The sequence below is a fragment of the Rhea pennata genome, chromosome 9 (genome assembly GCF_028389875.1).
Source record: "Rhea pennata isolate bPtePen1 chromosome 9, bPtePen1.pri, whole genome shotgun sequence".
In the NCBI taxonomy this organism is placed as follows: Eukaryota; Metazoa; Chordata; class Aves; order Rheiformes; family Rheidae; genus Rhea; species Rhea pennata.
The window spans coordinates 29,051,347-29,075,089 of NC_084671.1; the positions used below are offsets into that span (position 1 = coordinate 29,051,347).

Genomic DNA, 23,743 nt, shown 5'->3' on the forward strand with positions numbered 1-23,743 from the left:
AACAGCAGCGCTTCTAAAAGGCGGCGTTACCTGTGTGCCGGTCGATCGCTGTCGGCTGGTTTAACCCCGCCGGGGGGACCCGGCCGGGCCACGGACCCGGCCCCTCTGAAGCTGTAACGGGCCGCGGGCGGCAGGAGCGCCGAGCGCTGCCCTAGCCCAGGCGGGCACCGCTCGGCGCCTGCGCGCCCGCCGCCCGCAGGAGGACTAGGCGTGCACCATAGAGGAGGAGCGGCCGGCTGCCGGCCTCTCTAGGCGCCGGCCGGAAGAGGCCGGGGCGTTGCTGGCGGCGGGCCGCACCATGGCGGGGACGGCGCTCAAGCGGCTCATGGCTGAGTACAAGCGTGAGTGCGGCGGGGGGCAAGGAGGCTCGGCGGCGCCAGGCTGCTCTCGCGACGCTCGGGCTGTGCCGCGAAGCCCCCGGCTCCAGGAGTCGGGGGAGTGGCGGGGGCCGGGCCGGGCCGAGCTGCCGGCGGCGCCCTGGGCGCTGTGGGGCCCGGGCCGCCCGGGGGAGGCTGTGGAATCCCTGTGGGATCCTCTCCAGGCATCCCTGGGGGATCAGCAATCCTAGTGAGGGTGGCTGCGGAGCGGGAGCAGCCTGGGGGAGTGTGTTGGGGGAGGAGGGGGTCAGGAGCGCCCCTAGGGAGGGTGGCTATGGGGCGGGAGCACCTCGGGGGGACAGGGGTGTCTGTGAGGTGGTCTCGGTAGAGACAGCCTGGGGGGGGTGGCTGAGAGATGGGGGCAACTCTAGGGGGACTGCTGTGGGGTAGGGGGTGGTTGTGGGGCAGGGGAACAGCCCTGGGTGTGGACTGGCTGTGGGGCAGGGGCAAGCCTTGCATTTAGCTGCGGGTGGGGGGTGGTTGAGGGGCAGGAGCAGCCCCAGGGGGTGGCTGGGGCAAATGGAGGGTGGCTGTGGGGAGCAGAGCGGACAACCAAGGGTGGGGGAGTGTCTGGAGGAAAGGAGACAGCTCTGTGGGGTGCAGACAGCACTGAGGGATAGTGCTAGGCCCAGGACCTCAGTCACGGCCCCAACCTCTCTGCTGCCCCCTCCTGGCACAATCCTGCTTCAAACCAAAGAGGAAACGGTGTGCAGGGCCTCTCTCCTGATCCCAAGCAAGTCTGGGAACCTGGCTACTGCGGAGGGAGCCCTGCAGGTCTGTGCCGTGGCCTGAGCAGGGCACAGGCCCTGTCCCTCTGTCTGTCCGGTAGCCCAGGGGGGCACCTTGCTGTGCCCATCTGATGCTTTGCCAGCCTCCTGTCAGTTGGCCTGCTGGATCAGCAGGGCTCTGCCTGCAGCCTTTATACAGATGCCATGGCAGGGTAGGGGAGTTAAGTGGTGCTGAGATCTCTGAAGTGTGGGTGTGAAAGAGAGAAGTGAAGATTGCATAAAACGGCTTTCCTTTTTTAGTTTTTTTTTAATGTATTCAGCCATGTGCAAGTTGTTCTTGCTCTTCTCTGTTTCTGCAAATCACAGGCACGTGTGGGAGACTGTCCTGAGCAATGAATCTGTTTGTGAATGGTAGTACCAACACACTGTGTTTGGCTTGGCTGGCATATGTATTAGATGCTTAAGCTATGAAATCTAGGGGGAGTTTATGCACAGTTGACATGTGCCTGGAATTTCTTGATATAGGGAGTTCAGTCATGGTGGAGATCTGGAAATCCTGGGCAAGTAGCCAAATTCTTTTGTTTTTGCCAGGTTATGTTTTCCAGGTAGAACAAAATGCAGCCAGGCTTCCCTGGCCAGGAGATAGTTAGATGCTTGGTCGAGAGCTTAATGAAATTGCTGCAGTTAGGAATAGCATTTAAGCTAGAATTCAGTGATGAATGACATAAACAGACTTTTAACAAACAAGTCTAAGATGTGACATACTAATAGAGCCCCAGCTGGAGAAATTTGCTGTGCTGAGTAACTGATATTCTTCTTGCCAATCCCACCAGAGGGAGCAATAAGGCTCTTTTATTTTCCTGCTTCTCTGGGGAATGTACCACCACTGGGGCACATCTGCTTTCTGCAAGGCTAATACAAATAATCTCCTTACCTATGTGCTTGCAAGGTGTATGAAGGTGACTTCCTTTTGCAAGAAATGCAGTTCTTTTTTGTTTACCTGGTTGTTTTCAGTTTTTGAAATTATGGCTTTTATATAAGACAAGAAAGCAGAAAAGAAAAAAAAACCAGATTGTAAGGTAGTGTCTTTGCTAGGTGAAAGATTACATTTGGTTGTGAGGATTGGTCTCCTGCTTCATGGTTTGGTGAAGATTTTTTTCAGGGCTTCTGAGGTTGGCCAGGGATGAAGAATCATTTCCCACAGTACCATCATTTGAAGGAAGAATTACCTTCAATTTGTGTGAGACAGCAGGGTATTTTTCTACATGCATGCTTCCTGACACAGCACTGTGAGTATTCTCAGCCCATTCTGCAGTGCACATGTCTCTAAAGTTACCGTCACACGGGCATTTGTGGGGGCCGGCACGAGACCGCAGCCACACGGACTGCCGTTGCTCGTGGGAACGAGCAAGCCCTGTTGTGTCATCGTACAGGTTAAGCTTGTGCTGACACTGTGTCCTAGAAACCTGCATTTTTCTATCGCCATCCAGAAGCACTGACCTGAAAGCCGACAGCAAAAAGACCTGGCCCTGCTTTTATCCGTTCTCTTCAATAAACCCCTTCTGTCCCAGAAAGCTTTTTTTGATCTGCTGTTGTTGAGCAGCTTTGAGATCTTATTGAAATGTCTAATACGAATGAATTGTTCGGGAATGTAGCATCAAAAAGAATTGGACTTAATGCTAGAGGAAGGCATTATATGAGTCATCCCTGAATAGCTGCTGGTGAAACACTTATCGTGAACTGAGATAACGTCTTGTTTGTGATCTTGTTTTATAATTTCCCAGCTTTGATCAAATGTATCACTTTGCAAAATGAGTGTAACCCACGATGACTAAGTGGACAATACTTCTGGAGACTTGAGTTAGGGAAGTAGCGTAAGCCTAAATTTTCAGTTTCTGCTGTCGTCTGGAGTATCCTGTTTTATGTGTGCAATTCTAGGATTATGTTACATTCTTTTAAGGGGTGTTAACTGTGCTACAAAACAGAATCAAGCCTCAGGTATAACCCTTTACTAGTAGACTACGAAAGACCAGTTGTAGCTCTTTAGAAGTTGTTCTGCCTTGTAGAGTTTTTCAGTGCAAATATTTTGGAAAAAAATGAAATGTTTTGTAGTCTTTAATTAGATAATTTGACCTCTTTTTGCTATTGTGTGTACTAATTATGAGGCAACGGGACCACAGACTGAGACTTGGCTTTGCATGAACTTTCAACTGCCTTCCTCAGGATGCTTGCTCCTTGTGCTAATCTACGTATAACGTGGCCAGTGGCAAATGGGTGTGGGGAAACTGAGGCAGCTTAAAATGACTGCTGCCTCCCAGGTTAGGTGGAATTTGTGTTCTCTTTCTCTGCACAACTTCACAAAATTTTTTGCCAAAGTTTTGGGCTTCAGGCAAGGGAGGATGTTTCCTTTGATAGCGTTGCTGATCAGTTGGTTTAAAGCATATGTGAAACTGCAGCCTGAGATTAAGCAACATCAATCAGCGTTTGAGAAGACTTTTAAAACCAGATATGTTTACACATATATGTATGTGTGTGTATGTGTGCATGTGTTCCCACAATTATTTTATTTTTGTTCTTCTTCCCTATCTCTTCCCTTTAGTCATTCTGAGTTGCGACAGAAATATATTGGCATCAATGCCTTGCTGATAGGAGTATTTTGATTACCAGTTCTCTAATTCTTTCTTTATTTGTTGTGGGGTTTTTTTATTTCTTTTTTATTTTGGCCTGTGATTTTCTGTGTGTCATTATTTAGATCTGTTTATTCTTACCTTCTGTGAAAGATGCTTTACTTTATGAGGAGTTTCAACCTGTTGGAGCCCAGCATCTCTTTGGGGGAGATGCTGTGAAATCACTCTATTTTCTCTTCTTTGTGGAGAAGAGAAGAATCTAGAAGGAAGATGGGCAAAAGTGTGGAGGTAAACAGGGGAGATGGATTTTTTTTTTTTGTCCTTGTTTAGATTTTTACTCATTTTTGGAGTGTGTTGATTTTTTTTTCAGCTATCTCACATCTGTTTTTATGCACTGCCAGAACTAATTTAGATAAGAATAAATAACAGGACTTGACTGCTGTTAGGGCATACATTTTAGTTACTAATTCTAAACTTAGAATAATTAACAGTGTTAACATCTGAAATCAGTCTCTCAATAGGTGCTTATGCTTGTGAGAATTAGAAGATGAAAACCCGCTTTTTACCTTTGCCACTAGTTTGCAGCATGATCTTGAAGGTATCCTGTCACTCAAACATGAAAAATCTGAAATGCAGGTACTTTGAAAACACTAAGTCAAATTTATAGCTATCCAAGAATTGTAGTTCTGTGCACTATATAGAAAAATACTTCCTTTCTGGCGCAAGGAAAGAGGTGACTGAGCTGTGCAATGTAGTGCTAACATTATTGAGAACACGGTAGGACTAAAAGTATCAGATTTAAGTATGGCAAAAAACAGTGAGAGTTAAACAAAAAAAAATACTGAGAAGTCGTGGACACCGTCCTCCTACAGAACCAAATCTGGTGCTTCAGCTTCCTGTTCCTGTCATTTGGAGAGGGTTTGTATGGAGCTAGAAGAAAGCTCCAGCTGAATGGAGAGTGATTAGCTCCTCTCCCTTGGGGGAAAAAAAAGGGATGAAAGTTTATAGTAGGACTCTGCAGCTGTCACTGGTAAACCACTGCTTTGAAAAGGCTCTTTTTTTTCCTTGAGCATAGCATTTAGGAAATCTCTGAAATTCAACACCAAATAAATTAAATCATGAAGTCTATGAAAGCAGGCTGTAAAAAATCGGATTTAAAACAGAGGGTTCACTTAGAAATGCTGATTTCAATAAATGGTGCACAGCTGAGCTAGATTTTTCACAATCAGATCCAGCACACGCAGCCTGGGCAGGGTAGGCTGGTTCAGTGAGCTGGTCAGCAGTTTTCCTGCTGATGTGGCTTTTCCTGCTGATGCATTTATCCCTTTGGTTGCCAGGTCGGATGTGAGGGATGCAACAGGAGTGCGTGGCTGAGGATGGAGGGGAACACTCCCCTGTGCGTTTGGAGGGCCATCCCACACTTCTACATAAGGTCACGTTACCTTGGGTGTCGTTGTCTGGGCTCACAATGAGATGCTAAGTCAGAGAAGCGGGAATAAAACCGGGAATCTCATGCAGAGTAGGAAGAAGAAGATGGTGGTTTCCAGCATCTCAATCCGGACCCTGTCAGGTAGTGATGTGAGTCTGTGCCCCTAGTATTTCCCGAGTCGTGTGTGTTTTGTTACCTTGGAGATACGCCACATCGATACAGTTTTTAGAAAGCATAGTGTTGATCTTCTCTTTTAAGAATGTGATCAGTCTTTTTAATTAACCCCTTTAACAAGAGGACGTGTTTTCAAATCTCCTCCTTTTTGCCGAGGTGTAATTGGACTGCGATGACTCCAGAGTGAGCAGTGAAATGAAAGGAATGACACTGACTGTGTGTGCGCCCAAAGCTGATCCGAGTTCCTGATAGCAGCGCTGTGCTTTGGTACTGCCAGGTCTCCATTTTGCTCGAGCTCAGCATAAAAGCAAAGCTTTATTTTAAAGTGTAGCTCCTGTCATACAGGCTGGGACTTTGTTGTGTTTGGGTTTGGAAGCAAATCTCCTGATGACACGCAGCAAAACCGTGCTGCAAATGAGATGCCTTGTGGGGAATGTGCAACTGGAAGCTCTGCTTCAGATGCTCTGCAGTGCTCGACAGAGATGTTACTCCAAATCCCTGCGGGCTCCTCCAGCGTGCGCCTAACGCACGTGTCTGTGTAGAAAGCTCTGCAACCCCCAGATTTCCAGTGATTCCCTGAAGTGGTTCTCATCAAGTATTTATACATAGCCTAGTGCGTTATCTGCCTTCCTTTGTGCTGACCACAGCTCCTCCTTGTGACTCCGTTGATCCTTTGTATTCCACAGAGACTTTTCTTGTCATGACAGCATTTCCCTTCTTTCAAATGCTTTTTTTTTTTTTAAGATCCCTTTTCTGACTTCCAGTTTGAACCTTGTCCCTGTTGTCCGCTAGTCCTTCCGCCTCTTAGAGGTCCCTAAGAGGACATTGCTGCCGACAGACTTGTTCCATGAGAAGCCTGAAAGCTTACCTCGTGGAAGGATAATCAAAGGGTGGTATCAGGAGGCTGTTAATCTCATGGATCCTGTTGATTGTAACACTGGTGATTAGTGCTGTGTAAGATTCAGTCATGGGAAGGTGGTGGCACAAACAGATTAATGAATTGGTGGTAGCAGCTGGGGGAGTTGTGATGCTCTGCAGGATCAGAGCTGCTATGTTGGTCCTTGTGGAGTCCCAGAGTTTCAGGTGAGGATGACAGAGTTGTGGTGCCAGCTCATGGCAGGAGTGCCCCCTGGTTTTCCAGTGCCCCCTGTGTCTGAAAGCTCAGCTCCAGCTGTCGCCAGGATTTTGAGGTTCCACTTACCTGAGGTTTTTCTCCTGGACCAACATTCACCAGGCAGCTATGGGCAAGGAGCTGCAGCACCAAGGTCTTCTGCATAGTCCTGCTTTTGGTCTTGTTCCTTGGAGAAAAGGGAATCTGAGAAAGTGGTTCTCAGTTTGTTCAGGCCATCTTTCTGGAATAACTGTTATAGCTTCAGGATCGCCTCTCATTTTCCCTTACAGTGCCTTGTGGCAGATGTTGTCCATGCTCAGCATGGGAAGAAAGGTCAGCTGACATGGCCTTCATCTCCTGGACTGGATTTAGTGAAGAAAGGAGGACTACTGGATTTACTGATCTGCTCCTGTTATGCCCTACCTCTTTCTAAGAAGTTATAGAAGGACTGGATGACTGCAGAGCCTGGGATAGAGTAGAATCATAGAATCAGTAAGGTTGGAAGGGACCTCTGGAGATCATCTAGTCCAACCTCCCTGCTCAGCAGGGTCACCTAGAGCATGTTAGAGAGGGTTGCATCCAGGCGAGCCTTGAATATCTCCAGAGAAGGAGACTCCACAACCTCTCCGAGCAACCTGTTCCAGTGCTCAGAGTAGGAAGCTCTTTGGCCCTAGATGACTTGCTAAAATCTTCCTGCAGTGAAAGGATAAAACAAATACTCTGATCATGTGCCTGTTGTTGCTTGCTTAAAAAAAATTGAATTAATTTCCCTCAACGTTCTTTGAAAATTGTGTCATTTTGACTTCTGCTTTGGAAGCTCTGGTGAGACTAAAGCAGGTACTACCCTGCCAAATACCAGCAATTTGTGCTTTGTGGCTCTTGAAAGCTGTGCTTGCAATTTGAATTGTTCTAGGCTGATTGCACTCAGGGTAGGACGGGACCATGCACATGTAAAAGGAGTTTTTCCTTCCTAAATGATGAGGTATACTAGTAACTATTCAAAATCAAAATCAGAGCTAATGTGCCCCTTCACTTCCCGGTTACTGCTTTGCCTGACCCTCAGGGATGCAAACTGCTTTGGCATATTTTGGAGGGGAGAGATAAGCAAGGTGAGGTGGAGAATTGAACCTCTATCTTCTTCCTAAAGACTCTGCTCAGTGAGATTTCACTCTTGCTTCCTATTGCCCTGGTTTCCTACAGGGGAGGAGAACTGTAAAGAAAACCCCTTCGTCTAGCTTTCAGCTGCAGGTGATGAGGAGGGGATGTCAGGTAACAGAGAAGGCTGCTTCATAGCTCTGCCAGGGCCACGTCTGAAATGATGATGCTCCCCAGGTTTTCAAGTGAAATCATGGGATATATCAGAGGGATTATTTTATAGAGACAACCACAAGATGGAGCAAAATAGTTCCAAGAGCTCCCAAGTGTAACATCTCCCTATTTCTTTTGAAAAAAAAAAGACATCTGAGAAAAGCTGTTCAAGAGACTTAACTATCCAGCTGGAAAAAACTTGCTCTTTAATGTCATTATTCTCATATTTGGGGTGTAGTCTGAAACCATGATACTGAGCTTCAATCTGTTGCTGTGCTTCTGAACTTAAATTAGGAGGGGTCTGTGCAAAGTTAATTGCTATCTGAATGAACTGAAGAGTTTTAATCTCTCTTCTGTCAGCATATCTCAGTGCTTTGTAAAACCAAAAATCACTTAACCCTTTTGAGAGAAGAATCTGTGCACTGTTTTGTGCAGCGTTACCCTCAGTGTTCATTTGTAACTAGGTAAGAATTAGGGTAGGCATTTCACTCATTGGTTCCTGACTTTTTTTTCATTTTTCCTGGTTGTGTGTTCACGCGTGGGAACGTGTGTGGTGCTTTCTGCGGTGGCTTTTTGTGCGTTTCGGGTTGCTACCCATCCACAGGCTGGGATTGGGAAACGCTGTTCCGGGTAAGTGCTTCAGAGCCCTTACTTAAGTTCCCCTAATTCCTGACACCTCCTCTGATCTGACAACTGTTGGACCTCTGCCTGCTCGTGCCCAGCCTGTGGGCTGCCCTGCCTCCAGCTTGGAGCCATCTAACGGTGTTCAGCTCCCGAATCTTTGGTGTGCTTGGGCCCAGCTGAACTTCAAACGCTACCACCCCAAGTGACTCTGGAGACTGACAGTAAGGAAAACTGTCATTACCCTAGATAGTAGACAAGAATAGTTATTATTTCGTCTGCATGCAGGATGCTGTACTTCAGCAGGCTTGGAGTGAGGTACTGATGCTGAAGTTGATGGTAGCCAACGATATGAGGGTTATATCAGCTTCCCGCAGAAACTGAAGGTTGATTAATTGAAACTGGCTGTGTGCAGTCACGACTGCTCTGTTTGTTTGGTCTCTTTTTTCTTACGTTTTCCCAAGCCATGCAGAGGGAGACAGATTAGATCTAAGGAGTGCAGGTGCTTGTCAAATCTCTCACTTCTACTCCTTGACCTTTTTGTGTTGCTTTTTGCGTTAAGATGCTGTCAAGGATGAATCAATGCAAAGTGCTTACAGGAATACAAATCTCTTTCTCTCCAGGTGGTTGAGTTTACGCCTCCGGATGCCACACAGTGCTTTAGGAGAAGCACGTTTCCTGTGCTTTATGGAAAGAGAGTTGCTCTTGCCTTCCTCCCAGTTTCAAATTGTTGCCTCCTGGAAAACTCATTTTGAAAGCCTGAAAGATCACAAGACCCCGAATAATTTTGTTTAGAAAGTTAAGTCTTGCATGAGAAAGTTAAATTGTCAGCAGTGAGAAACTGGGCCTTCTGGTAGTGAAATCTTGCCCAGTAAAGTGTGACAGGCCATTCTACCCACTGTATTCTTGAGCTTTCCTCCATGGGTGTCTGCTCCTGGCGCCTTGGCGCTGAGCTGCGGCAATCCAACCGCTGGCCAAAGTGTGGTCTTGGAGGTACCTTCGTGTTAATGTTCTTCATGTTTTTCTTTTTACAGAACTGACCTTGAATCCACCAGAAGGGATAGTAGCAGGTGAGGAACGGAACAGAGTTTGTGCACTGTGGAGTTCTGACCTTACCTGCTGGTAGCTTTAAACATTGTTTTGTTTTTTTCCTTATAGGTCCTATGAACGAAGAGAACTTCTTTGAGTGGGAAGCTCTGATTATGTGAGTTAATGCTGTTTTGTATCTGAAATCAGCACTTGTAGTCTATGGTTAGCTTTCAGGAGAATAAGAACATTAAAAAAAAACCCTTAATTCTGCGTAATACTGACTTTGGCCTGCCTTTGCACAGGAACTTCTTGTGCACCCCAGACTAGGAATTATATTTGGAACTTAAACTGTGACAGAGGCACTTCTGGGCTTGAATGGTGAGCTGTTGTGCTGGCTTTGTATAGCTATTATAATGAGAAATATTCAGCATGTGTAACTCAGATTTTACAGGAATCACCATCTGGGCTCCACTAAAATACATTATGTGTAGGAACAGCGTAGGAAAAAGTAAATTGTTTGTAGATTTACATAAACTTGTTGGGAACATTGCTCACCTGCAAATATAGAATAAGTTTTCTCATGTTCTAAGTAGAACAAAATATACAGCTTATGAGTGATAGGAGAAAAAAAACAATGACTAAAATTAGTTTACTTACTCAGATTTCTTCTAGAAAAATGAAAGAGGATAGATCTGACAAAGTGTTCAAATGTAAAAAGAAGTCTTTAAAAACTTTTAAAATTCTTTAACCTTTGTGAATCAGCTGATGTTGAAAAGAGACTGTCTGGTGCAGTGGTTCCAAGTATAAAGCTCACTAGTTGTTGTATTTTGGGGTGAGGGGGTGGCAGCAAAGACATCTTTACAAAGCCTTCTCCTCCTCCTCCTCCTCCTCCTGCTTTTGAGCTGATGAGTATGATTGTTCACTGCAAGATTTAACTTGAAAGGAAGTAATCTTCTGGACATTCTTCTTGTCCAATATCTTACAAGTCTCTTTTGGTTAACTTACTCATGATGTACCTTTCCTTGGGAATTTTGAATGCAGGAAATAGCTGATGATTTTTTACAGATTAAAGTTCTAAATCAGTGGTGGAAAAAAGAGACCTTCGTCACTCAATTCTGACAATTTATACAAATGCCACAGTTTTACTAGTTCAAGAAGCTTCAAGAAACTCCAGACTACTAAGCTTATCCTGAAGCTGATGATCTATTAAGAGTTAATTGAGGCTCTCATTTGGACCTTGTTTTTCAAATATTCAGTAGTAAAAGGTGGTGGTTTATTGTCCTTTTATCAGGGCCAAGTGGCCCCTGTGCTTGCCCCTGCGGACACTGGCAGAGGATAGAGCTGGGTGCAGGCCATGGCTGTTTCCCTGTTTGGGCTGTATCTGCTGTGATCTAGGAAGATGTTCTGCTCAACCAGTAGTGCTGAATTACGTGATTCTCAATTATTGTGCATGGAAGAACTTTCTTAGCTTGGTTTGGTTGGCAGTTTGGTTTGCTGGTTTGGTCTGCTTGAAGTATGTTGTCTAAGGGTGAAGAATGAGCTTTCAGACTCGGTGTGGTAAAAGGATGATTGTTTAAATGCTAGAACTTTGTCTTTTGGGAGCAGGCATACAAACGACTCAAGAGCATCAGCATACCCCCTGCTTCACACGAGCTTGTTTTGTGGATGAGCTCATTTTATGGCAAGCATGAAGCTCTGAGTTACTTTAGGCCATGGTAAAAGGAGACCTGGATTACCAATATTTGTTTGCTGAGTGATGTTGAAGAGTTTGTAAATGCCTCTGCTGACATGCAGCAGTTTATCCTTTCATAATCAGGTTGCATGTCTGCATTTTTTGCTCTATGAGAGTACTGTTATTTCAAGAGTATTTTTGACTGGCTGTGACTTCCAGGTAGTTCAGTCTTCTGAAGATGAACACTTAACATAGGAATAGGTAGTTAGTTCTCTAACACCAAAGGTGTTGGCTGCAATGTCTAATGCTTTCTTTCTGTCAGTGGGGTAGTTATCACTTTATAAAGCTCAAATGAATGGCATCTCAGTTGACAAAGCTGTGCATTGCTTTGAGTTTAGGAATTGCAACGGATTTAATGTATTTCTTGGAATGTGGAAGGAAGTTGCTGTCTATCAATACTTTCTCATAGCAGAGATTTTGTGGTTGATTAGAGCTTTTATGGAGGAGACATAGAAGTACTTCTATACTTAATGCATTACATAGAACACATTTTTTTCCGTGTTTCCCATAACAAGAACTTAAACAACAGAGGAGCAGCTTGCAAACTTCAAAGCCCATTAAAGTGCTGAGTGTTGAGCTTGAGGTCTTCATCAGCGCGAACTAAGGGGTGGAGGTACTTTAATTTTCCTTTCTGTATTGGTGTGTGTGTTTGTGTGTCGTAATTATGTTTTAACATTGGCTAAATTTTGAAGCTGTGGTACAACAGCAACATGTTTACCCTAAACATGTTTGGTTACTTTTATCCCTATAACTCTATAAATAAAAACGAGTACATTTGGAAAGCAAGCTAAATAACTTGTTTGTATTTGGCTATGGTAATCTTCTTGAATGTTTTGTAATCCCAAATGTACTGTATGAAATTCTGGGAATGAAACAGAAGTGCAGATGAGGAAATTAAAGCAAGATTGACCTCAGATTTGAGAGAGATGAAGCATAAAAGATAAATAAGGAGCATATTAAACAGAACACTTATGGGACCTAAGAGAGAGAAGTTCAAGATACCATCCATTTATCAGTTCAGAAGTGGGCTGGGTAATGTTACAGAGATTGATGTAAGAGCTTGGCTTAGAGATAAAATAATCTCTTTTAAAATAATAATAATAATAATTTGTATCTCAGATGTTCTTGCCTGCAGCAGTACTGCTGGATACTGCATAAATGTTAAGGTTGTATTGACATGCATGATAGAGCAGTTCTTATACTCCCAAAGCATGTGTATTTGTCTAAATCCAGAAGTGAAAATGCAATGTGGTGGTAGTCTTTTTAAATCATGAAGGTTTAGAGCTTGGTGAAAAATGTGTCCCTTTGATGAGGCATCCAACAGTAGCAGAATTAGTATATTTATGAAAATCAGATCTTTGCAACAGGGTGATTTGTTCATGGTAATAAATAGTCCCAACATATCAAAAAAGTTCATGAAAATACTACTTAATTCCTTAGCAGTGTGTGGGGTCTGCAGCCTGCGTTTTGTTGTGCAAGCTCATGAATTTAACATTCGAAATCCAAGTGGTTTTATCCTCTTTAGTCAGGCTTATGAACTTCAAAAGTGTTGGCTCACACAAGTGTGTGTTGCTATTAAAGTTTGTCCCCAAAAGATACAAAAACAAATAATTGTTAAGAACTTTATTAGTTTAAAGGTTGCTTGAAAAATAAACAATATAAATTGAAACCATCTTATCAAAAAAGCCTCTCTGGAAAGGTAATTAGATCTATATATAAGCTTATGACTTTTGGTTTGTTTAGTATGGAATTCCCCTTTTTGGCATCTGACAAGTGTGGATTTTGGTCCTTTTCCAGCTTCTTTTACAAATAAGAAGCCATTTACAAATGTACTTGAAGGTGTGATTATAGAATTAACTGTCCTTATCAATTTGCTTCTCCCACCTATTTTGGTAGACACCTACTGTCCTCTTCTTCCCCTACCTTCATAATTAGTATCTAGACCGTGGAGTTCAGAATTTCTCATTTCTATGTTTTGTCACTTATCAACAGAGTTCTTCATAGCATGATTTTATCTGCATTCAAGTTCAGCATCTTTATATATAGCACTGACAGGACGAAAATAAGGTAACCTTTTGTTAGCTTCCTGCATTCATAGAGATGTCCTTGTCATAGTTTTTTGGAACAATAAAGAATATGAAAGAAATAAATACAAGAACAGGCAAAAAAGATTGACAAAAGCGCTTTTCGCAGGAATTGAGTCAGAATGTACTCCGAATGTGTCAGTACCAACTACATGTTTCCCCTACCCTTAACTGAACGTTACCTTCAGTTCCTGCTGCTTCCGAGTGGTTTTTATGGTATTGCCATTTGTAGGTGAGCATCTGTGGTGGTTGGGAGGACTAATCTTAAACTGCAGAAACCTACAAATCTGTGATCCTTTAGGCTGAAAAGGGCTAAACGAAGTAAATGTTAATTGTGAAGGACTGTTTGGATACTCTCCTGGACTTTGCGCAAATCCTTAGCATCTCGCACGTGGTTAGTAAACAGCCTGATTGCCTACCAAGTCATTAAATGCCATGCATATAGTGGCTAGAGGAGAAATGACATCCCTTCCCCAATGTTTTAATTTCTTAAGTTTGTAGAGTAGCATCATGTGGAGAAAAACACGCAAAGAGAGTCTTAGATTGAGCAGCCATAGGACAAGGTATTTCTTACAGAGTTAACGCCACAAGTGTCTGGAGACTGAGTGCCTTCCATGTGCTCATGGTTAGTCGTAGCAAATCCTTTCTCTTTTGGGGGGGTCTGGAAACTTTGCTTAAGGTAATGCTTGTTTAATTTGCTGGACTGTTGGCTCAGTGTTGTTTGCTCAGTGGGAAGGTTTTACTTCTGCACAGTTGGGGTTTTTCTTGAAGGAATCCTAATCCAGTCCTCAATACCTTGGACTCCAAGTAGCAGCTCAGATGAGATCACAGCATATGGGTTTGAAAATCTCAAGTGCTTTGAAATCTCTGCAGAACAGGTGGTGCGATTACAAAAGATGCTGTGTTCTTTACCTTTTTGGCCCTGGTGATAGCCTATTTGAACTGAAAAGGACACTGCCAGGTTTGAATTTTGTGTCCTTTTGAGTGTTTTGTAGTTGCAAATGCTGTTTTGGATTAGCTTTAATAATTTCTTTGAACTTGATCCCTGCAGTAACAAATAACTAAAACAAAAGCAGTTTCTACACTTAATATAGGGCCTAAAAATGGAGCATGTTGGGTTAACATATCTGACAGAAGAGCCCTTAAGGCTGTGTGTTTACTCTCAAAAGAGAGCGTTAGACACCCACCAGCTTTTCAATGTGTGTATGTACATACTCTTAGAAGTTCAACAATAAGCCTTTAAAATGCAGCTGGCATTAAAATACTTATGAAAAAAATTAATCGGGTTTATTCTCAGATGTAGAATTGAATCCAGAATAAATAGGGAAAGACTAGAAAGGGGAAAAATGGTTGGGATGGTTTAGCTTTGATTCTTGCAATACAATGATGCATTTCTGTGATCTTGCATGCAAATGTCAGTATTCAGGTTTAAAATGCTTGTTACCTGTGATTCTGATTCTCTGAGCTCTCCCAGCCAAGTCATTCGAGTCCCAGAATTTAACAGAGTGAGCCTCTTAAGACTATATCAACAACTTAAAGAAAGTCAAGACCAACAAAACCTGAAGTCCAAACTCAGGAATCTTTGACCATTTGCCTTAGAAATTTTATATTCTTTCTGGCCTGCAGAGTGTTTGTGGGTTGGAAAGTGGAAGTATGTATATATTTCTAAGCTTTATTTCCCAAACAATATAGCCCTTGTTTGAAGAGCTTTCTGCTGAATACATGAGATTTCCTTGGCTAAGATTTTTGGTGATGAAGCTTGTTCCCTGATCCTTCCAATCAGGGGAGATGATGTTTATTTTATAACTTGCAAATGGTTCATCAAGTTTGAATGCGTCGTGTCAAATAAACTCTGTTGCTCATCTTCCAAATATGTTTTTTTTATGTAGAGAGAGTAAAATAATTGTCTTTATGTTCTCACTTGATTGCGCTTTGAACTAGACAACGAACACAGACAATATTTCTGAAGAACCCTGACGAAGCCATTTGTTCTCAGTATGCATTTGAGGGAGTGAAAACTAAATACTTGAAGCCTGTCAAGAAACATGTTTCACCTGTATCTAACAATTTTAGCCCCTGAGTTGTGTTCTTATTTTTACAAAACATTGCTCTGTTTTTGCCATCTGATAGTGATAAATGTTTGTGCAGTTATGCTCCATACTGGCAGTTTAAATCTTCTTAGCTCAATTAGATGACTCCTTGCCTAATCCTTATTTTAAAGTTATTTTTGAGCTGCAGCATTTGATATCTCGTTCTCTGCAGCATAACAGTATCTTCAAAGACGCAGGAGTTTCACACCTGCCTGTGCTTTCCCTTGACGTGCAGACTCTCAAATCCTGGAACATGCCTTGGAGCCAGATACTCCAATTATTTCCAAACACACCCTGCTAATTAAGCAGTGTTGTGACCTTCCTAGTAATTTAGTGTGCAAGCTTTGATTTCTCCCTTCCCTCTCACACCCCATATTTAGAGTTAAGTTTATGAGGTGTAGAGTAAGAGTGCGTTAACTCCTTGTTTTCTTGAGAAGATGATGATATAGCCCAAACCTAAGATGTCTCATTAGACAAGAATTTGGGTGTAAGAAATATTTTAAACTCTGGTGAATGGCTTTTTTATCTGTTTCTAGGGGTCCTGAAGACACCTGTTTTGAGTATGGTGTTTTCCCTGCTATTCTGAGTTTTCCACTCGACTATCCGCTAAGTCCTCCGAAGATGAGGTTCACGTGTGAGATGTTCCATCCAAACAGTAAGTTTGATGCAGCAGGATATTTGAGGGGGAGCAGGTTGCTTTTGCACCACAAAGAAACAACTTTTGCAGCAGGACAACTGATATTCCATACTAAGAATGGTTCTCTTCCTTTCAGACCTTGAGTATGCCATAGGAGTGTTTGACCATCCAGTAGTTTCACTCTGTCATAGGGTCATTCTCTCTATCATGTTAATCTTCATCTGTCTTCAGATCGTAAACAGTCTGATAAAGACTTCAGCAATTTGATTGGCTTTTAAGATCATTCCAGGAATAGTTGAAACTATTGCCAAAATAGTCCAAAGATAAATGTTTTGTGCCTGCCATGAGATTTTGTAAAATAGTAGAGTCAGGGTGGGCTCTTCTCTGTGTTCCTCTGTGACTGATGTTTAAGTAGTTCGGTGTTGTTTTAACCTGTTCATATTGACTAAAGTTTGGATGCGGCTTTACTTAGCAGCATGGCTTTTTCCCATTAGATCAGAGGTTTAGTTACATCTCTGATGTGATCTTTCTGAAATAGTGCTCTGTCCAAACAGCTGATAGATTTGTAGGCCTTCAAGGTTTTATTGGCCTTTTCTCTACAATTCTGGTGATGACAGTATCTCAGCTGCATATTATCTTAAGACTTCTGAGTGGAAGGAATTAAAGTAATGATGAGTATGGCTAACGAGTTTGAGCTTTGAACAGATAAAACCCCCAATATCCTCCTTTACAACCTAGAGCTCTCTTTTTCTGGCGTAGGTCTTAGCGGCATTCTTTGTAAAGGTGTTACTTATTGCATCTGTTAAATCAACACTGATTGCGTAAAGATTGTTTATCATCACCCAGTTTGGATGGGCTGGATTCATATTGTAGGCAATAAAAGGAAAATGCTGCCCTCTTACCTAATGTTTTCTTCCAAGCTGACATTCCTGCACTTGCATAAGACAAATCTTAATCTCAGCTGAGAATCTGTTTATTTCATCCAATTCCAAGGAATTCTGCCATTTCTTGAAGTTCCTCTGCTTCTCCCTTCTCAAAGCATCACTGACACAGATTCTTGCCCAATTAATCCACAAACAAGTCCATCTTACTGTTCTCCTCTGGGGGGCACATCTGCGCTGTGCAGTGTAGAGCTGTGCAAATCTGCCCAAGACATAGCATCACCTACGTCACTGATGTCAACAGTAGTGTAGCTTAGCACCTAGAAATGATATTGCTACATCAGCACATTGCTCTAGCTGGACTCTGTCATCCAAACTTCTTGGCAGTACCCCTCTCCATAAGCAAATCCATGTCCATGCAATACTCTGCTTTGCTCGTTCTGGGGTTTTGGCTTGAAGCTCTCTGCTTGGAGCTGTGTTGTGTGAGCAGCCTGTGGCATTGGCAGGCAGGATGGGGTGCAGAGAAGCTCAAACTGCCTGACCATCACGTGTTACAGAGCATCTCTACACCTGGGTGCTTCCTCCACAGGATTGGCTGGAACACATGGGATGGTCAGCAGTCAGCTGTTCAAAGTCCCATGCCTGTAGGTTGAGTTAAGGTAATTTTGAGATCACCAAAAGTATATACTCAAATCTTTCTTTTTGGATGGGGTTGAGATAGTCTGCTTATACTCAGAAAGGCTGTAGAAATGGTGACCATGCTGTGCTTCTTGCATTCCCTAAATGCTTAATGCATCTGTGAGAAATTACAAAGAAATTATTTAGAAAAGAAAAAAAAATGCTATGCTTTCTTGCCTTTGCAATGTCTGGGCTATGCATAGGATAATTGAGACACCACCAGAATTCTCTTCTCGTACAATAAAATAATTTCAGTGGGTGCTTTGTCGAAGATTACTTCAAAGTAGCAATTAATGAAAAGTTTTGTGTTGGCATTTAGCTGCAATCAGTCTTTTCTGTCTTGTCTTATGCTACTGTGATCCAACTGTTTTAAATGAGATACTGCATAAAAGCATTAGAGTAACTTACAGGTGAAGTATCTTCTACCGATGTATTCGTAACTTGCAGTGGGAAATGCTGATGCAGCATGTGCTGTTTTCATCTCTTCCAGCTATGGCTAGATCAGCTCCAATCCCCAGCCTGGGGCTGCAGGAGGAGGTGGAAATATAAAAGTTTTCCAGAAAACTTACATGTTCCCAACTTGTACAGACATTACCTGAGTGAATGGAGGGATCTGGAAACAAGCATAACTGCTTCCAGCGGTCATTTGCTTTTGTTTGTTTGTTTGTTTTTCCTGGCGATGATATGGGTTTGGTCACCAGAGGACTAGAAGCAGTAAAAGTACTAGGTAAAGTTGTAATTCCTTGGGACATTGCTGAATTAGGTCACCTTGTTAAAGCAGCATTTTGACGTCCCTTGTCTTTTGGTGCTGCCTCTTCAACCTCTCTCTGGCCTCGTTATCAAGTCAAAGGAGGCCGGTCCAGGGTGTGAGATGACTTGCACTGATGCAGATGTTTTGCTGATGTTAAAGGTTGGAGCGGAAGACATCTGTCTCCTTAATTGGTAGCTTAGCTTTTTTTTCTCTGCAATTTAATGCAGCTGTGAGTTTTAAGCAAGAGTTAAAAAGTGATGTGAACTCTCATTAATTTTCAAATTGCAATCAATTAGTTGTAACATACCATTTTTCTCACCCTGCTACAGCACTGCAAGGTTGCTTGCTTCTTTTCATGAGCTCAATCCAGTGAAAGACTCAAATGTGTATTTGGTGCTGTGTGACAGTTACCTTTTGCTTTAAGCAGAACTACACACTACTGTGAGTCTGTGTATAAATACTTGGTTTGTTCCATCAAGCCACATCTCTTATTTTTTTCAAGGAACCTATCACTAGTATCAAGTGATCTGACGCTTCTGTTGGGGAAGTATGACCCTGGTTTGTTAGAATTGCATAAAGGAAGTTTTTGCTAGATTTTTTTTTTTTTTTTTAATTTCCAATTCTGGGTGCTCTTGTCATTGGAAGAAGACATTTAAAACTAGATTTAACATCAACTGGATGAAGGCAGGGTCAGAACATTCATCTCTGCTATCAATCTGCAGTGGCCAAGTGTTTCTTTTAAGTAACAATCAATTCTTTCTACTTCTTGTGCAGTTTACCCAGATGGGAGAGTTTGTATCTCTATTCTTCATGCTCCTGGTGACGATCCCATGGGATATGAGAGCAGCGCTGAGCGATGGAGTCCTGTGCAGAGCGTTGAAAAGATCCTATTGTCAGTCGTTAGCATGCTGGCAGGTAAGGACTGGTGCTCTATTAAGAGTAACTCAGGTAGCAGTTCTTGAGGCATAGCTAGAGCTTCTCATTGATGTTTGATTTGTTAAGCAGACAAAAGTTGCTTAAATTCTGCTCTGCAGCAACCAGAGTTACTAAAGCTGTAATATTAATAATACACTAATTCTTTGAAAATAATTGAAAAAAAATAACAAGACTGAATTAGTAAACAGACATTTTCAGGTTTGTGAGTGACTGCACTTTATTTTTTCAGCAGCAACAAAGTACATGGTGATGGTCAAGTGATGGGTTCTGTGGTTTAGCTGGCTCTGTGCCTGTTCAAAACCTGTGCTCAGTCTTCATAGCTGCTATGATGTCTTTTTAGCTCTTACAGGTCTTTTACAGCTTTTGATTATCACCTCTGTTATATTTAGCTTAGCAGTGAAAGGTTATCAGTTATCAGTTTACCAGTATGGTAAACTGGAGTCCATGGCCCTTGTGATTCGCAGCCCCTCCATTTCTGTTTGTCAGTATGCCAGACTGGGAAAGGTACCCCATTCTGCCATCTCTGATTTAGAGGAAGCCTTCTTGAGAAGATGGGTGTGGTGAACAACTTCTTGAGTAAGCTCTTAAAGGACTTGCCTAAATACAGCAAGGATTCAGATCAAATCTGTCATGTACATCTCCTTGTAACTTGAGTCTTTTTCCACGTTCTTGATAGAGGCACTGAGCTACCTGAGGACAGGAGTGTATCCCTTATAATCAGTCTTGTGTGATAAAGGTTTGGAAACTAGAAGAAACAAAGTGGAATAAAGCAGATTCCTACATGTTGACTGTTTTAGCTTCAGAATAGTAAGCTACTATTGAGAAGCCACCTGGATGAACATCTGAGCGCTTCATTAGGCCTGCAGCCTCTGAGAACTTGGCTTGTGGTACAACCTTACCTAGACTGGTCGTCATCTGTGCTCATTTTCTGAGTATGCATCCTGTTTTCCCATGGCTTTTGGAAGAACTAATCCAGAACATGAGTTGTCGCTTCTTTCCAGCTGCTGACAAACTCTTATCTCTGGCTCTGCAGATAGTGTAAGCCTGAGCATACCAAACCAAGTGACTTACTAATTTCTCCCCACTGATGCCTTTTAATGGCAAATTATCTGCATTGTGTCAAGAAAGACATGAGCCTAAGAGGTCTATCATGAACTGGGCTGTGGAGGATTGACTAGTGCGCGAAGCAAAATGGGTAGTGTATATTGAATTTTAGTGACTTGTGTAATCCTGTGAGAGTTGTCCTGCTGCGTGCTCACCAACAGCCGAATAAGCCCCATGCCTCAGCTGACCTCTGTACAAAGTTAAACGTTTGAATCACAAGGGCTTAATGCACTTCACAAAGCACTCTGAAGTCCTCAGATGAGAGATGTTGCAGAAATGAAAGGATTTTGTTTTTTTCCATAGCACAAGCCATCCAAAAGAGCAACAGAGCCTGTTTGGGTGGCCTGGAGAGGGAGGACTTTATGTGTGGAAAGCCACAGAAACAGAGAAAATATTTTGCAGGGAGCAGTTTACAGTTTTAAAAACTCTCGACAACACCGCTGGCGATACAGTGTTACTCCTTGTGTGTGCTGGGGCTCAGCTGCTGAGAGTATGAACAAAATAAAGCCTTACTACTCTGTCACCAGTTTCTGACCTAAACTCTACCTTGCTGTCATATCCTCATGATCAGTGAAATAACAACTGTTTGGGGGAGGCAGAGCCTGGAACTGGATTTCCTTTAAGGGGGCTTCCATAACCCCAAACAGAGGGAGTGTGCCGAAGCCACGGGGAAGTGGCTGTGCAGAAGCATTATTGAAAAAGCGAGGGGGTCTTGCTGACTTGCCTGCTTGCCCACAAATCTTTCCATCTTTCTCGTTTCAGAGCCAAACGATGAAAGTGGAGCCAATGTAGATGCCTCCAAGATGTGGCGAGAAGACAGAGAACAATTTAACAAAATTGCCAAGCAGATTGTGCAGAAGTCACTTGGACTTTAAGCTCCCAAAGAGACTGCAGTGTTTTGTATTTCTCTCCACCTGAGAAAGAGCAGTGCTCAGTGCTGGTACCAAAAAGGCAAACTTCGCAAAACTATTGGCCTACTTCTTGTTCATCTTGTATTTACCATCTTCTTTTCTGCTGCCACTGCTCCAGAGAAGGCTCTAGTTCACTCGCTAAATTGTGTGGCAAAGGGATTTTTTACTAGGAAAAAATATGAGAGCAATCCTGTTTCAAAGGCTGTGCGTTGCTACCTCACTTCGTGGTATGGGAAGCTTGGAGACTTTGCAATCTAGAGCCTGCTTTGGTCAGTCTGCTGTTTGAGAGCAGAACTGTTTTAGATCATCTGCTGGCAGAATTAATTTTACATTTGTATAGGCAACATTGCATCTAGAGCACGGGTAGGCAGAAAATAATTCTATAAATTTTATGATACTGGGAAAGTTAGAGATGGCATTTGCAGTCAGAACTTCTTTGAAGAGTTAGGTTAGCAATAGAGGCTGTAAAACAAGGATATAATCAGAATGATTTAGTGTAGAAAGTGATTTTTGCACCGTGTAATTTTAAGAGAAGATCTAGGTAGTCATTGCCAATGACTTGCTAGTGGTCTAGAATAGGCTTATCTTCCCATATTACACTGTGAATCCGTATTGAGCCTTAGTCAGTGTTTGCTTAAAAGTTCCCAAACCTGCTGTGTTATTCCATAAAGACACTCAGTATAACCTTGGGTTGAAAGTGCAATACGAAGTCTGGATTCTTAAAACACTTTGGTCGTGTTCACCGTGGACTAGGTCATCTGCATCCTGAAAATCTAGTGAGAAAGTGTTCACACTTTTGGGGATGTAAAATGTTCTCAACATCCTGTGGAGATATCTAGGCACCGATAGCCTTTGCCATTAGAGCCCAGATCACCCTTTTTTTCAGGTGAATGAGCAAAGACTAGCTTGTTGGATTTTTAATTAACCATAACACACTTTGACGACTACTCGTGTGTATTTAACTTGGAGTCGGAAAAAAAATCCAAATTCTGCTTTTTAGAGCATGAAAAGATGCACATTTAAAACTGCAGAATGCTGCAGCCAGCTTCTGATGTGGAGGGTGTAGGATGGTGAGACATACCAGCTGCAGTGGTCAGTTTGTAAAAACCGCTTCAAGGCTGCTGGTGACCTTTGTGCTTTGCAAGCGAAATCTTTCGTCTGGGTCCCAGTCTTCCCCAGTGCATTGCAAGCAATGACGTGCACGCCAATAGCACATGGAGTCAAACTTTGTTGGCTACTTGAAACAAGCTAAATTTGAGAAGGGCTTTCTCTTTCAATGAGAAGCATGCGAAGGAGTCATTCTGTGGAGAAAGTTTTATGGAGGTGTTCATGTGCACGTGCGTGTGCAGAACTTACCAGTATTTGATGGCTTACTCTCCGTGCTGCGTATTCCTGTGCTGCAGATCATATACCACCTTACGGTATCCCTGAAGAGTTTGTGTTGCTCTAACTTGCTGAGTTTACCTCGATGTGCAAGTAATTCTAGCTTTGGTGCAAGAGGCAGGGTGGGGGAGACCCGACATAATTTGGGAGCAGAAAGATTCTGAAATAGTATTGTACCGAACTAGTATTTCAAGGCATACAGGAAAATATAGCATTTATATGCAAACTGAGAACGTTTCTGAACTGGAGTAGATGGTGCATAGCTCGTGGGAGCACTACAGCCTCTTTTGGAAGCAATGCTGGGAGAGGTCTGTATGCCACATGGCTTATAATCGATTAAGCAAACATGGCGAAACTGGGCTTTTTTTTTAAGTGCGGAGTGTTTTATTCATGTATGCTCACTCATCCTTATTTTATGGTGGGATTTAGTCTGTATAAGGAAAATAAAGAGATTATATTTTCTCCTTTTGTAAGAGTATGCATATGTGTTTCTCTTTTTTTTTTTTTTTTTTTTAATGAGTAAATAACTAGTCAAGAGAGTCCAGTTCTGACTTGGGCCCAAGGAGTGAAGGGGTTTACTCTAATGCAGTTAAACCCTGGGGATGCTTTATAGCAATGGAAGAGTTAACACAGTTGATCAAGCTTTCTAGACAGATATCTTGTCTCAAATGCTGACAATCACTTGACATTTCAAAGGAAAAGGTAAAAATCAGGTAGCCAATAGATATGTTGAGGTTAGCTTCTCAACAAAGGTCTTGTTTGGCCATAGCTGAATCATGAATGTATCGGTCAAAATCTGCTGATATTAGCTCTTGGATTTGAGAAGGACGATTAGATATCCAGCTCCTACTGAGAACTTCCATAGTCCCCAAATCTCTGTTGCTTAAAAAAAAATACATTTCTTTTTAAGTAATTGACATGTAGTGATTTTGTTGTATCAGTTGTTTTAAGTCACTGAAGTACTTTTACCACTGAACATTAGCCAGAAAGTTTTACGGATAACAGAACGTATATAGAAGTTCATCTCAAAGAAATGGCTGCGAATCAAATATTTGCCTTGTCTAGGTAACAAGAACCATCTTAAAAAGGACTGTTCAGATGAGTTCCATGTCTACGCTCTGGTGAAACCTGTAATTTGGCATTTAACAGACT

The 23,743-nt window shown here is 42.6% G+C and overlaps 1 protein-coding gene across 2 annotated transcripts; it reads left to right on the plus strand.

Moving 5' to 3' along the window:
• The first annotated feature begins 244 nt into the window (after window positions 1-244).
• UBE2G2 (ubiquitin conjugating enzyme E2 G2) lies at window positions 245-23,064 on the plus strand. 2 transcript variants are annotated; one of them, XM_062582473.1, is made up of 6 exons: window positions 245-341; window positions 9,410-9,445; window positions 9,534-9,579; window positions 15,847-15,965; window positions 19,032-19,172; window positions 21,060-23,064. In XM_062582473.1, exons 1-6 carry the CDS (start codon window positions 299-301, stop codon window positions 21,170-21,172), a joined length of 498 nt encoding a protein of 165 aa, XP_062438457.1. In that variant the 5' UTR covers window positions 245-298; the 3' UTR covers window positions 21,173-23,064. The 2 variants fall into 2 exon arrangements, with proteins under 2 accessions (XP_062438457.1, XP_062438458.1); XM_062582474.1 differs by lacking the exons at window positions 9,410-9,445; window positions 9,534-9,579 and having other exon boundaries at window positions 307-341.
• Window positions 23,065-23,743: the final 679 nt, after the last annotated feature.